Genomic DNA, 14,444 nt, shown 5'->3' with positions numbered 1-14,444 from the left:
ATTATGGTGATGATGGAAAACACTTGTCTTGTTTTCCCAAGGCCTAGAGAGAAACTTAACTGTGGCTGCGCTGCAGATAGCCAATCAATGTAACCACAGCTCCCTACGCTGTGTCTAGCTAAAAGAAAGAAGAAAAAACAACATGGCAGTTTCAACCCATTCTTAAAGAGAGTGAAACTAAAATGATAACAGAGTATGTCAGTACTCCACAGATAGATTTGTTAAGCTGTTCGTGTAATACTATGTGCTGTGATGAAGTCAGAGAATAGTGCTCTTCAGTTATAGGCTACATGGGCTAAGCGGTAAAACACAAGGAAAATTGATTGAAGCCTAAATATTGTCTATATATTGTCCCATGATCAAAAACAAACATGTGATTTATACTAGCATACCAATAAAAGCATTGCCCTACCTAAATAATGGGAGCAAACAAACATACAAAACAACAGAAGATCAAACGAGATGAGACAGAAATGTAATATAATCAACAACAACAACAAACTAGAATAGCAGCAGGATGATTGTGTAAAGTGTAAACCTGTTGAACACAAGTAAATACAGTTGGTGGATCTCTTTTTGTATCAAAATAATTTCCCTCACACCCTATCTGGAACACACGTCTCTTCTGACAACACTGATAATCCATGATGGGGCACACACTTTACAAACACACCGTACACACAGTACGCAACACAACAGGTTACTAGCTACTAGTTCCTTCACATAGTTTAACTTACAATAAGTAGAAATCAACAGAAAGGTCCATACCTTAACTTGACCTTCATTTACCAAATTTATCCAAAAGTTCAGATTTGGCCCTACATGCGCATCAAAGTTGCACATTGAACAAGACAAATTGCCATGTCAATACTTAATTGGTTATAATAAAAGATTAACAGCGAAACAGCAATGAGTGTATATATATATATATATATATATATATATATATATATATATACATTTATACAGTGGGGCAAAAAAGTATTTAGTCAGCCACCAATTGTGCATGTTCTCCCACTTAAAAATATGCGAAAGGCATGTAATTTTCATCATAGGTACACTTCAACTATGACAGACAAAATGAAAAATATAATCCAGAAAATCACATTGTAGGATTTTTAATGAATTTATTTGCAAATGATGGTGGAAAATAAGTATTTGGTCAATAACAAAAGTTTATCTCAATACTTTGTTACAGTGCCTTGCGAAATTATTCGGCCCCCTTGAACTTTGCGACCTTTTGCCACATTTCAGGCTTCAAACATAAAGATATAAAACTGTATTTTTTTGTGAAGAATCAACAATAAGTGGGACACAATCGTGAAGTGGAACGACATTTATTGGATATTTCAAACTTTTTTAACAAATCAAAAACTGAAAAATTGGGCGTGCAAAATTATTCAGCCCCTTTACTTTCAGTGCAGCAAACTCTCTCCAGAAGTTCAGTGAGGATCTCTGAATGATCCAATGTTGACCTAAATGACTAATGATGATAAATACAATCCACCTGTGTGTAATCAAGTCTCTGTATAAATGCACCTGCACTGTGATAGTCTCAGAGGTCCGTTAAAAGCGCAGAGAGCATCATGAAGAACAAGGAACACACCAGGCAGGTCCGAGATACTGTTGTGAAGAAGTTTAAAGCCGGATTTGGATACAAAAAGCTTTCCCAAGCTTTAAACATCCCAAGGAGCACTGTGCAAGCGATAATATTGAAATGGAAGGAGTATCAGACCATTGCAAATCTACCAAGACCTGGCCGTCCCTCTAAACTTTCAGCTCATACAAGGAGAAGACTGATCAGAGATGCAGCCAAGAGGCCCATGATCACTCTGGATGAACTGCAGAGATCTACAGCTGAGGTGGGAGACTCTGTCCATAGGACAACAATCAGTCGTATATTGCTCAAATCTGCCCTTTATGGAAGAGTGGCAAGAAGAAAGCCATTTCTTAAAGATATCCATAAAAAGTGTCGTTTAAAGTTTGCCACAAGCCACCTGGGAGACACACCAAACATGTGGAAGAAGGTGCCCTGGTCAGATGAAACCAAAATTGAACTTTTTGGCAACAATGCAAAACGTTATGTTTGGCGTAAAAGCAACACAGCTGAACACACCATCCCCACTGTCAAACATGGTGGTGGCAGCATCATGGTTTTGGCCTGCTTTTCTTCAGCAGGGACAGGGAAGATGGTTAAAATTGATGGGAAGATGGATGGAGCCAAATACAGGACCATTCTGGAAGAAAACCTGATGGAGTCTGTAAAAGACCTGAGACTGGGACAGAGATTTGTCTTCCAACAAGACAATGATCCAAAACATAAAGCCAAATCTACAATGGAATGGTTCAAAAATAAACATATCCAGGTGTTAGAATGGCCAAGTCAAAGTCCAGACCTGAATCCAATCGAGAATCTGTGGAAAGAACTGAAAACTGCTGTTCACAAATGCTCTCCATCCAACCTCACTGAGCTCGAGCTGTTTTGCAAGGAGGAATGGGAAAAAATTCTCGATGTGCAAAACTGATAGAGACATACCCAAAGCGACTTACAGCTGTAATCGCAGCAAAAGGTGGCGCTACAAAGTATTAACTTAAGGGGGCTGAATAATTTTGCACGCCCAATTTTTCAGTTTTTGATTTGTTAAAAATATCCAATAAATGTCGTTCCACTTCATGATTGTGTCCCACTTGTTGTTGATTCTTCACAAAAAAATACAGTTTTATATCTTTATGTTTGAAGCCTGAAATGTGGCAAAAGGTCGCAAAGTTCAAGGGGGCCGAATACTTTCGCAAGGCACTGTATATACCCTTTGTTGGCAATGACAGAGGTCAAACGTTTTCTGTAAATCTTCACAAGGTTTTCACACACTGTTGCTGGTATTTTGGCCCATTCCTCCATGCAGATCTCCTCTAGAGCAGTGATGTTTTGGGGCTGTTGCTGGGCAACACGGACTTTCAACTCCCTCCAAAGATTTTCTATGGGATTGAGATCTGGAGACAGGCTAGGCCACTCCAGGACCTTGAAATGCTTCTTACGAAGCCACTCCTTCTTTGCCTGGGCGGTGTGTTTGGGATCATTGTCATGCTGAAAGACCCAGCCACGTTTCATCTTCAATGCCCTTGCTGATGGAAGGAGGTTTTCGCTCAAAATCTCACGATACATGGCCCCATTCATTCTTTCCTTTACACGGATCAGTCGTCCTGGTCCCTTTGCAGAAAAACAGCCCCAAAGCATGATGTTTCCACCCCCATGCTTCACAGTAGGTATGGTGTTCTTTGGATGCAACTCAGCATTCTTTGTCCTCCAAACACAACAAGTTGAGTTTTTACCAAAAAGTTATATTTTGGTTTCATCTAACCATATGACATTCTCCCAATCTTCTTCTGGATCATCCAAATGCTCTCTAGCAAACTTCAGACGGGCCTGGACATGTACTGGCTTAAGCAGGGGGACACGTCTGGCACTGCAGGATTTGAGTCCCTGGCGGCGTAGTGTGTTACTGATAGTAGGCTTTGTTACTTTGGTCCCAGCTCTCTGCAGGTCCATTCACTAGGTCCCCCCTGTGGTTCTGGGATTTTTGCTCACCGTTCTTGTGATCATTTTGACCCCACGGGGTAAGATCTTGCGTGGAGCCCCAGATTGAGGGAGATTATCAGTGGTCTTGTATGTCTTCCACTAATAATTGCTCCCACAGTTGATTTCTTCAAACCAAGCTGCTTACCTATTGCAGATTCAGTCTTCCCAGCCTGGTGCAGGTCTACAATTTTGTTTCTGGTGTCCTTTGACAGCTCTTTGGTCTTGGCCATAGTGGAGTTTGGAGTGTGACTGTTTGAGGTTGTGGACAGGTGTCTTTTATACTGATAACAAGTTCAAACAGGTGCCATTGATACAGGTAACGAGTGGAGGACAGTGGAGCCCCTTAAAGAAGAAGTTACAGGTCTGTGAGTGCCAGAAATCTTGCTTGTTTGTAGGTGACCAAATACTTATTTTCCACCGTAATTTGCAAATAAATTCCTTAAAAATCCTACAATGTAATTTTCTGGATTTTTTTCCCTCATTTTGTCTGTCATAGTTGAAGTGTACCTATGATGAAAATTACAGGCCTCTCATCTTTTTAAGTGGGAGAACTTGCACAATTGGTGGCTGACTAAATACTTTTTTTGCCCCACTGTGTGTATATATATATATATATATATATATTATATATATATATATACATAATATATATATATATATATATATATATATATATATATATATACATAATACCTGTGTATATATATATATACACTCATTGCTGTTTCGCTGTTAATTTGTTCCAATCTGAAACAATAGGGGTGACTACTGCATTCACTCGCTATGTGTTTGAGTAATAAAATCAGAGATCGGTTCAGATTGTATAGAAGTGTGTACAGTAATTTACCAGCTAGCTGCAGTGGGGATGGTTAGCCTTGGCTGCAATGGAAAGGCAGAGAGGAGAGAAGTTGGTGGAACAGTACATCCAACAACTCCGACGTTTATGATTTCAGGTCTGATCAGTCTGATGTCCCGAGCTTGGCTATTAGTTCGTCACAGATCTTTGTAAGCTCCTCGATTTCTTGATTCTGGGTAGAACAGAGAGATCAGAGAGATTGTTCAATCAAGGTACAAATGTGAAATTCTGCATTGAAACCCTAGATAACTAATTAGATGGCTTAGTTATTATTTTACTATCAGTGATTCTTACCTTCTGATAGAGGGATTCTCTTGTCATTGGAAGCTACCGATAAATTACTTTTACAGTAGGGTTGAAATGTGGGAACCCGGTTACCAAGATTTACTGAAATTTACCGAAATGCACAAAAACCCTCCTTTTTCACGGGATAAATAACTGCGAGAAACCGGTCAATTATAATGAATTATTTATATGAACAGCATGACGTGGAATGTAACTGTTAAATTATATCAATGTCTAAATCTGGATTCTCTATGGCCTCTGTGGTCACTGCATGATGAATCATAAAAACTCAGGCTTGGGACCGACAGCCCATCTCAGTTTGTAGAACTGTCATCTCATCCTGATAACTTGTTTTATTGTGACAGGTAGACCTACATTTGATGCAGCATAGCATATGCTACAGTAATATGAATACCGAATGCGCATCTCCATCTGGCTTTCGGGGATCAACTTATTTTTTAATTGTAAAGATGTTTTAGTTTTTTATTGCAGCTGCAAGATTTTAAAACCCTCCTATATTGTTGCTTTAAATCAGTGGACGAGCAAGCACTCTCTCGCAGATTGTCTCTCTCTCCATCAATTCTGAAAGTATTTAGACCCCTTGACTTTCTCCACATTTTGTTACATTATAGACTTATTCTAAAATGTATTAAATACAAATTGTCCTTATCAATCTACACACAATAACCCATAATGACAAAGGGAAAACAGATTTTTAGACATATTAGCAAATTTATGAAGAAAAAAAATATATATATAGAGGTCGACCGAAATTTGTCTTGGCACCTAAAACCCTCACAAACTTTTAGAGACGCACAATTGAGAGCATGTATCACCGCGGGCTGTATCACCGCCTGGTACGGCAACTGCCTCGCTTGCAACCGCAAGGCTCTCCAGAGGCTGGTGCGGTCTGTCCAACACATCATCGGGGGCAAAGTACCTGCCCTCCAGGACACCTACAGAACCCGATGTCACAGAAAGGCCAAAAAGATCATCAAGGACAACAACCACCCGAGCCACTGTCTGTTCACCCCGCTATCATCCAGAAGGCGAGGTCAGTACAGGTGCATCAAAGCTGGGACCGAGAGACTGATAAACAGCTTCTATCTCGAGGCCATCAGACTTCTAAATAGTAATCATTAGCACATTAGAGGCTGCTGCCCTATACATAGAATTTAAATCACTGGCCACTTTAATAATTGGAACACTAGTCACTTTAATAATGTTTATATATTTTGCGTTACTCATCTCATATGTATATACTGTATCTTAGTCTATGCTGCTCTGACATTGCTCTTCAAAATATTTATACATTCTTAATTCAATTCCTTTACTTTAGATTGTGTGTTGTTAGATATTACTGCACTGTTGGAGCTAGAAACACAAGCATTTTGCTACACTTGCCATAACATCTGCTAAAACACTGTATGTGACAAACAAAACAAGACTCTTCCTCGAGCTGGCAGCCAGTAGCTTGTAGCGTCATACCCAAGAACACTCGAGACTGTAATCTCTGCCAAAGGTGCTTCAACAAAGTACTGAGTAAAGGATCTGAATACTTATGTAAATGTGATGTTTCAGTTTTTATTTGACTAAATTTGCTAAAATGTCTAAACCTATTTTTGTTTTGTCATAATGGGGTATTGTATGTAGATTGGGGGGAGAAATATTGAATCAATTTTAGAATAAGGCTGTAACATAACACTGTGGAAAAAGTCAAGGGGTCTGAATACTTTCCGAATGCACTGTATAAGCCTATATATAGATGTCCTAGTCTACCTTTTTCAGGTAATCATTTCAATGCAGTATTAGCCTAGCCTTATATTTACATAATGAGAGGTTATGCATATGTAACGGATGTGAAACGGCTAGCTTAGTTAGCGTGGGCGCTAAATAGCGTTTCAATCAGTGACGTCACTTGCTCTGCAAGAGCCGCGGCTTTTGTGGAGCGATGGGTAACGACGCTTCGTAGGTGTCAGTTGTTGATGTGTGCAGAAGGTCCCTGGTTCGCGCCCGGGTATGGGCGAGGGGACGGTTTAAAATTATACTGTTACATTGATGCTGTTGACCCGGATTACTGGTTGCTGCGGAAAAAGGAGGAAGGTCAAAAGGGGGGTGAGTGTAACGGATGTGAAACGGCTAGCTTAGTTAGCGTGGGCGCTAAATAGCGTTTCAATCAGTGACGTCACTTGCTATGAGACCTTGAAGTAGTAGTTCCCCTTGCTCTGCAAGAGCCGCGGCTTTTGTGGAGCGATGGGTAACGACGCTTCGTAGGAGTCAGTTGTTGAGGTCCCTGGTTCGCGCCCGGGTATGGGCGAGGGGACGGTTTAAAATTAATACTGTTACACATAATAAGCTTCTAACTTATCTGTCTCTTGCGCAATAAGCACGCACCTGTGCTCCGCTGGCCTCTCGCTGTAAAAAGAAAAAAAGGCTCCTTAGCGCTTGGAGTCCTATGCAGGAAAAGCTAGAGTAGAATAGCTTGCTGGGCTTTTCTGGTGCATTTCTTACACCAATAAACTATTCGAAGAGTGGCGCAAGCTCTTGTATGCTGAATGTTAAATACAGCAGCCAATAGTACTCAGGGGTAGTCTGAAAGAAGAGCGAACGCACGATGGCGGTAGACTATCGTGGGCTAGTTACAGGCTAGTTATTTATTCAGACCCATAATAATTCAGACTCATAATAATTGAAAGCCTTCTGCATCTCATTCTAGTCCTATATTATTCAAGGATGTCATTAGAATAATGAAGATGAGGACAACGAAACGTATTTAATTTAACTGTTGCGAGGAAGGAATGAAGTAACACTAGAGAGAGAAAGAGGTAGGCTAATAACATTAGGGGAAATATTATGAACAATTAAAATCATATTCGCTAGCCTATACTTGTAACTTTGTAGGGCGCATGTGCTGCAACAGAATCGCATGTTCTCTCAGCTTTATCATGGTTTGAACGAGGTGCGTAATTCCATTCCATTTAATATAGCGCAATACAGTTTACACTCAAAGGTTACTGGAGCTTGATTAATTGATTTACCCATTGCATAGCTACATCTACTGTATGTGATTTTATGTTTTTCTGTTGTGCGTAATGTGCGGTAGCTGTATTTGATAATGGCACAATCATTTGGCCTTTTTTGGGCTTGGACTCATAAATGTATTTAGTCAGGCTCAGGTTGCATCAGGTTTGAATTTGGATCAAAGCTCTAATCACATCCAGACATAAACCTATTTATATGATTTTATAATGCTTTTGAATGACACCTGCAGTTTTGGCGGGAAATACCAGGTTACCTGGGAGGAAAGTGATTTATTCTCAGGATGTATTCAACCTGATTCTACAGACATATTTCCCCAAGTGGAGTAAGTCAAGTAAATGTTGTCAAGTACCTTATGGTGGAGGGCTCTCTCCAAGGAGTCCACCTTCATCTGCTCTTTCCTCAGGCTGGCATGAAGAGCCACACTCTCTGAGTCGGCCTTGGAGCGCACCTGGGCTATGTCTTCATTAGCCCTGCAACACAGCAGAGAGATAAACGTTAGAGAAAGAAAATAATGAAAAATAAAAGACCTCCAAAGGAAGATCTCTTCCCTCTACTGTGTACTGTACCCAATGAGCAATAGGCTAGATGATAGGAATATACACAACATGACCAAAAGTATGTGGACACCTGCTAGTCAAACATCTCATTCCAAAATCATGGGCATTAATATGGAGTTGGTCCCCCCTTTGCTATAACAGCCTTACTCTTCAGGGAAGGCTTTCCACTAGATGTAGGAACATTGATGAAGGGACTTGCTTCCATTCAGCCACAAGAGCATTAGTGAGGTTGGGCGATTAGGCCTGGCTCGCAGTTGGCGTACAAATTCATCCCAGAGGTGTTTGATGGGGTTGAGGTCATGGCTCTGTGCAGGCCCATCAAGTTCTTCCACACCGACCTCGACAAATCATTTCTGTATACACCTCGCTTTGTGCACGGGGGCATTGTCATACTGAAACAGGAATGGGCCTTCCCCAAACTGTTGCCACTAAGTTGGAAGCACAGAATCGTGTAGAATGTCATTGTATGCTGTAATGTTAAGATTTCCCTTCACTGGAACTAAGGACCCTAGCCCAAACCATGAAAAACAGCCACATACCATTATTCCTCCTCCACCAAACTTTACAGTTGGCACTATGCATTGGGGCAGGTAGGGTTATCCTGGCATCCGCCAAACCACAATTTGGCCGTCCGACTGCCAGATGGTGAAGCATGATTCATAACTCCAGAGAACACGTTTCCACTGCTCCAGAGTCCAATGGCGGTGAGCATTACACCACTCCAGCCGACGCTTGGCATTGCACATGGTGATCTTAGGCTTATGTGTGGCTGTTCGGCCATGGAAACCCATTTCATGAAGCTCCAGACGAACAGTTCTTGTACTGACATTGCTTCCATAGGCAGTTTGGAACTCAATAATGAGTGTTGCAATAGGGGACAGACAATGTTTACGTGCTTCAGAACTCTGCGGTCTCATTCTGCGAGCTTGTGTGGCAACCACTTCACGGCAGAGTCGTTGTTGCTCCTAGATGTCGTTGTTGCTCCTAGATGTTTCCACTTCACAATAACAGCAGAAACTCTAGCAGGGCAGAAATTTGACAAACTGACTTGTTGACGGTGCCAAGTTGAAAGTCACTGAACTCTTCAGTAAGGCCATTCTACTGCCAATGTTTGTTCATGGCTGTGTACTCTATTTTATACACCTGTCAGCAATGGGTGTGGAAGAAATAGCCGAATCCACTAATTTGAAGGGGTGTCCACATACTTTTGTATATATAATGTATTTAAGATTGTTTTATGATCTTTTTGGGTAAAATAAATCAAAATTATATTAAACTAAAAAGTGTAAGTGTCTGTCTTTACTTGACTAGTTTTTCCTCAGCGTGGATCTTGAGTGTGTGGTATCTCTGCTCCTCCTGTCTGACGCGGACCAGATACTCTTGGGCACACTTCTTCAGCACCTCTTCATTCTAGATACACACACAGACAGATCTGAAATGTAATTCAACCGAATGTATTGTTTTGGCGGGTTGGTATTTCTCCATTACAAGTAGTGATAATGAAAGATAAAGAAGAATCAAAACCTGAAGTAAAACACAGAATACAACATGGGCAGACAAAGGTTTACTTCAACTCAACAGTCTTTGAAGTACAGTGAGAGAACCTTGCTAGTGTAACGTTAACACAAGTCACGCATAAGCGGCTGGTAGGAGGAGCTATAGCAGGATGGGCTCATTGTAATGGCTGGAATGGTATACATGAAACTGTATCAAACATATGGAAATTATGTTTGACTCAGTCCCATTTACTCCATTCCAGCCATTACAATGAGCCTGTCTGCCTATAGCTCCTCTCACCAGCCTCCACTGGTATCACGCACACCTTCTTAAACCTTCTATCTAGTCTCACGTTAACATATACCTTCCTAAACATTCGCCCTAGTCTCACATACCTTCTTAAAGCCTTCCAGGATGGTCTTCATGTTCTCGTAACGTCTAAAGAGGTCCGAGAGTGAGCGCTCCACAGAGTTGAGGTCGGCCAGGGCCTGGTCCCGCTCCAGAGTCACCTGCTGGACACTCTTCTGGGAGCCCAGGACACTCCTCTTGTGCTGCTCATCCTCTGCAAAGTTTACAGGTCAAAGGTCACTAAGTTGAGATACGTCCAAACAAGGACTAAGGGTACAAGGGTGTCTCAATAGCCTAAATAGGCTTGCTATCATCGTCTAGTTCCATGAATTTGCGCTGGTGTTTAAAAAAACAAGAGAATTCAATCAAATTATAACAAAAAGGGAATACAAAGATAATTGTTAATTTGTCAATACATTCATTTCCATTTCCTGATGAATAAATTTGCAACATTTTCTAAAAACATGTTTTCACTTTGTTATTATGAGGTATTGTGTGTAGCAGGGGAGGAAAAAACTAATTTGACCCATTTTGAAATCAGGCTGGAACAACAAAATGTGGAATAAGTCTAGGGGTATGAATAAGCTGAAAGTCATAAGCTGGTAGGTATCAACTATATTGCTTTCACCAATCCTGTGATTTCATATCAGCGCAGATAATTAACTCTTCAAGAACTTACCAATCATCTGTGCAACTGTTTTCTCGTACTCCACCACTATTTTCCTACAAAAGATGAATGAACAGGAGGAGAGATATAAATTCAAAGAAAAAGGTTTATTTTCAGTCTAAAAGCTTTCTTGTGAGTTTTCCTGTGATATATGATTCACTTTGAATTATGTCGAACTAAAACAACAGTGCCATATAATACCTCATCTCTAACACCTCCATATGACTGTCTTCATACTTTCTCTTCCACTCGTTGGCCTCTATCTCTTTAGTGATTATCTGTTGGGAAGAAAACACTGTGGTTAACATAGGCTTGGCAGGCATCCAGTTGCTTGCTACAGATGTAGGATCTTAATTTGAGCCAGTTTCTACAGCTGGAAAATAATCCTGCAGCAACAGGAAATGTCCATTATTATATTGATCATAATTAATGGACATGTAAGGGGTTGTTTTTTCTTAAAGGGAAAATGAAGTCTGAAATTTCAAAGTGAAAATTACAAACTTCAGAAACCTTTTTAAATCTAAAATACAGTTTTCCTTTAACAGGTTGATAAAAATGAAGATCCTACATCAGTACTTGTTGAAAGTTTAAGTATGTTTACTATGGTATAATAGAAGTACTGCAGTGAGTGTGCAGTACTACAGTGACAGTCAGCAATCTGGGAACTGGGCCTTTAGCTCAGAGGGCTAGCTCTTAGTGCAACCTAGGTTGTGTTCTTTAGGGCAGGCAATGGGAAGCGAAAATTATAATTTCTAATTAGATATATCCAGATAGTCCCTCCCTATTTCAATCTGTTTTCTTCAATTTGGTATAATAACTACTATTGGTCAGTTACTATACCTCCTCTCTGATCAAGGTGAGCACCGCTGCTTTGTCCATCTCATTTAGCGATATGGTATCCATGGAGGAGGGACTACCTTTGTCATCGTGTCCCTTGCAGCCAATCAACTTTGGCCTTGGGGTGATTGAAAGCTCTTCACTCTGTAGACACCAAGGACAAAACATGTCAATCTGTGCTCTAATGCAAACTGGCTTCTATTGAAAAAGCATAACAAATCTTAGAGACAAATTAAAAGATCTAAGCCTACTTACTGAAATGCAAATGTCCTTTTCCTTCATATTGTGTGTTATCCTCGCCTGTGGCCCTGAGAGGAAGACAATAATACATGAATTAGTATTATGGGGATCAGAGTATGTGAGCGGAGCTGGAGCTAAATATTTTCATAAAGAAAGTGATAAAACACTCAGGTCCTAAATCAAGGTGACTTACAAAGATGAGGACCAAGAGCAAGAGAGGGAGTGCGGTGATGTAGTGTCAACAACTAAGGAATCATTGTGGAATCTGAAAAGACACTTATCCCAACAGCATGATGGTGTACATACTACGTGCACATGCTAGCAGAAAGGAACTAGGTGGGTAGATAACTAAGTGAGTCATTGTAGCAAAATATTTACAGTGCCTTTGGAAAGACCCCTTGTCACGCACTGACCGTAGAGCTCCTATATTCTCTATTTTGGTTAGGTCGGGGTGTGACTAGTGTGGGCATTCTAGTTTCTTTGTTTCTAGGTTGGCTTGGTATGGTTCCCAATCAGAGGCAGCTGTCTATCATTGTCTCTGATCAGGGATCATATTTAGGCAGCTTTTTCCCACCTGTTTGTTGTGGGATCTTGTTTGTGTATAGTTGCCTTGAGCACTGCATAGCTTCACGTTCGTTTTGTTCTTTATTGTTTTTTGCCGGTTCGCGTAATAAAGATGATGAACCCAAAGCACGCTGCACTTTGGTCCGATTCTTACAACAACGGACGTGACACCCCTTGATTTTTTCCACATTTTGTTATGTTACAGCCTTGTTCTAAAATTGATTAAATAAAAAAATATCCTCAGCAATCTACACACAATACCCCATAATGACAAAGCGAAAACAGGTTTTAGAAATGTTTGCAAATGGATGAAAAATTAAAAAAAACAGAAACACCTTATTTACCTAAGTATTCAGACCCTGAAAAAAATTACAACTCTGCGTCTCTGTCCAGCCTGGCAAGAGTGGCCAAAAAGGTGTTTCGCATGACCAGTGGCTGCAAGTTTGGAGAGGATATTATCAGCTGCTGATAATATAAGCAATTCATCTAAAAATTAATTCAAGGCACTAATACGTCCTTTTTCTGTCTGTCTGCTGACCTATTTAGTGTTTAAATGCTGTTTAATATGACATGTAGCCTATTTAAAATTATGTTTGCTTCTTACATTCCCCTTTTCGTGTATATTAAAATACTTTTCATTCAAATCCATATGGTTTGGTTTCAAAACCTAAAAACCAATTGGTAGGTCCAGGCAGTCACAATAATAGATGGGTGTTGATTCAATTGTGATTTTAATGAATGGAGCGAATTTGGAGTGTTTTTTTTCCTTTTTGCTTTTGTGAGCACTGAGCGGTTTTTAGCAGTGCTGTATGAAAGGACATGGAGCGCTTGAGCGGTGATTCCATGAGCAATGAGCGGGATTTCCAACCGCTCAACTCCGTTAACATGCTCTGATGGGGATGGAGATGGAAAAGTCATTTACTCAACTTCTGATTTTCAATGGCCAATAGACGGCAGTAAAAACTATTATGGGACTACAATCCCAGAGGCTCTCCAGAAACTGCTTTTCTGCTGTCTGTTACCATTGGGTTTACTTGATAGCTACCTACACAAATAGCTAGCTAGAACAAAGTGTTAATAAGATAATTTCACTTAAAAAGATTAAAAGCAATACAAATAAAGTGTAATCTAATGGAACTAATCTAATGGATTGTCTAAAACTGCTGGCATTAAGTTTTGTTTTTTGTTTTCTAGCCCCTTTAGACTTTTAAACAGAGTCCCTTTGACTACGTCTTGGTCATTGAATAAATCTAAAGAACGTCCTGAGAGCCAAACCAAACTTACCATCCAGCATTGCCTGGCTTTTGACATTGTCTGTGATGGCCAGGCCTTTGGTTGGGCCTTTAGCTGGGCCTTTGGCACACACTGAGTCTTCTTCCTCCTCCACCTCCACCCCGGCCTCCTCCTTGGCTTTCTGGCTCATGATTTCACTACAAGCCAGCTTTTCCTCATCGGTGGCATGGCGAACGCGGCGGGGCATTTCTTGGACCTGTGACACAACCACATCCTCTTCCTGTAAACAAGAGAATGGAGTGTCAGCATACCGTCAGCCTACAGTCAGATAGAACACCCGTGGTGTATTTACTATATTGAATTGAATGTATTCCATCTGGTAAGCTGGGATGGGAACCACGGGCTGGGAACTACTGAGCCACACTGTAAAATCTGCATAGAGAGTCCACCAACAAAAAACGTAAACAATGCCATTATATTGCACGGTGGATTCCATATGCATTTTAACATGCAAATAGCACTTGATTTCTACAATATTTTTGTTTTGTTTCTCAAAGTAGTAGATTAGGTGGTTCACTTGAGGTAGTTTAATAGTCAATTGGAGTGTTATGGGATGCGATAAAACATGATGGCACATGGCATCTACAGACTGATAAACACGTGCTGAGTGATGAGTCATGCATCTGTCAACACGCCAGGGCTGTACCGCAGTGCTATGGACACAATATTGAGAGTGTGAGA

General features: G+C 40.6%; 1 protein-coding gene across 3 annotated transcripts in view; it reads right to left on the bottom strand.

Annotated features, from left to right (window-relative positions):
- Positions 1-4,267: 4,267 nt before the first annotated feature.
- The window catches only part of tacc1 (transforming, acidic coiled-coil containing protein 1), a 36,495-nt gene continuing 26,318 nt past the window's right edge, over positions 4,268-14,444 (bottom strand). For all 3 annotated transcript variants that reach the window (XM_021610236.2, XM_021610234.2, XM_021610235.2), the window contains 9 exons: positions 13,755-13,983; positions 11,922-11,974; positions 11,670-11,810; positions 11,031-11,107; positions 10,842-10,885; positions 10,210-10,376; positions 9,621-9,727; positions 8,110-8,230; positions 4,268-4,605 (listed from right to left, as the gene is read on the bottom strand). In XM_021610236.2, the coding sequence (XP_021465911.2) occupies positions 4,537-4,605; positions 8,110-8,230; positions 9,621-9,727; positions 10,210-10,376; positions 10,842-10,885; positions 11,031-11,107; positions 11,670-11,810; positions 11,922-11,974; positions 13,755-13,983 (1,008 nt within the window). In that variant the 3' untranslated portion in view covers positions 4,268-4,536. The remainder of the gene's footprint in view (positions 4,606-8,109; positions 8,231-9,620; positions 9,728-10,209; positions 10,377-10,841; positions 10,886-11,030; positions 11,108-11,669; positions 11,811-11,921; positions 11,975-13,754; positions 13,984-14,444) is intronic.

This window comes from Oncorhynchus mykiss, chromosome 7, assembly GCF_013265735.2.
Source record: "Oncorhynchus mykiss isolate Arlee chromosome 7, USDA_OmykA_1.1, whole genome shotgun sequence".
NCBI classification, from domain to species: Eukaryota; Metazoa; Chordata; class Actinopteri; order Salmoniformes; family Salmonidae; genus Oncorhynchus; species Oncorhynchus mykiss.
This window is presented reverse-complemented; position numbering and strand designations above follow the sequence as displayed.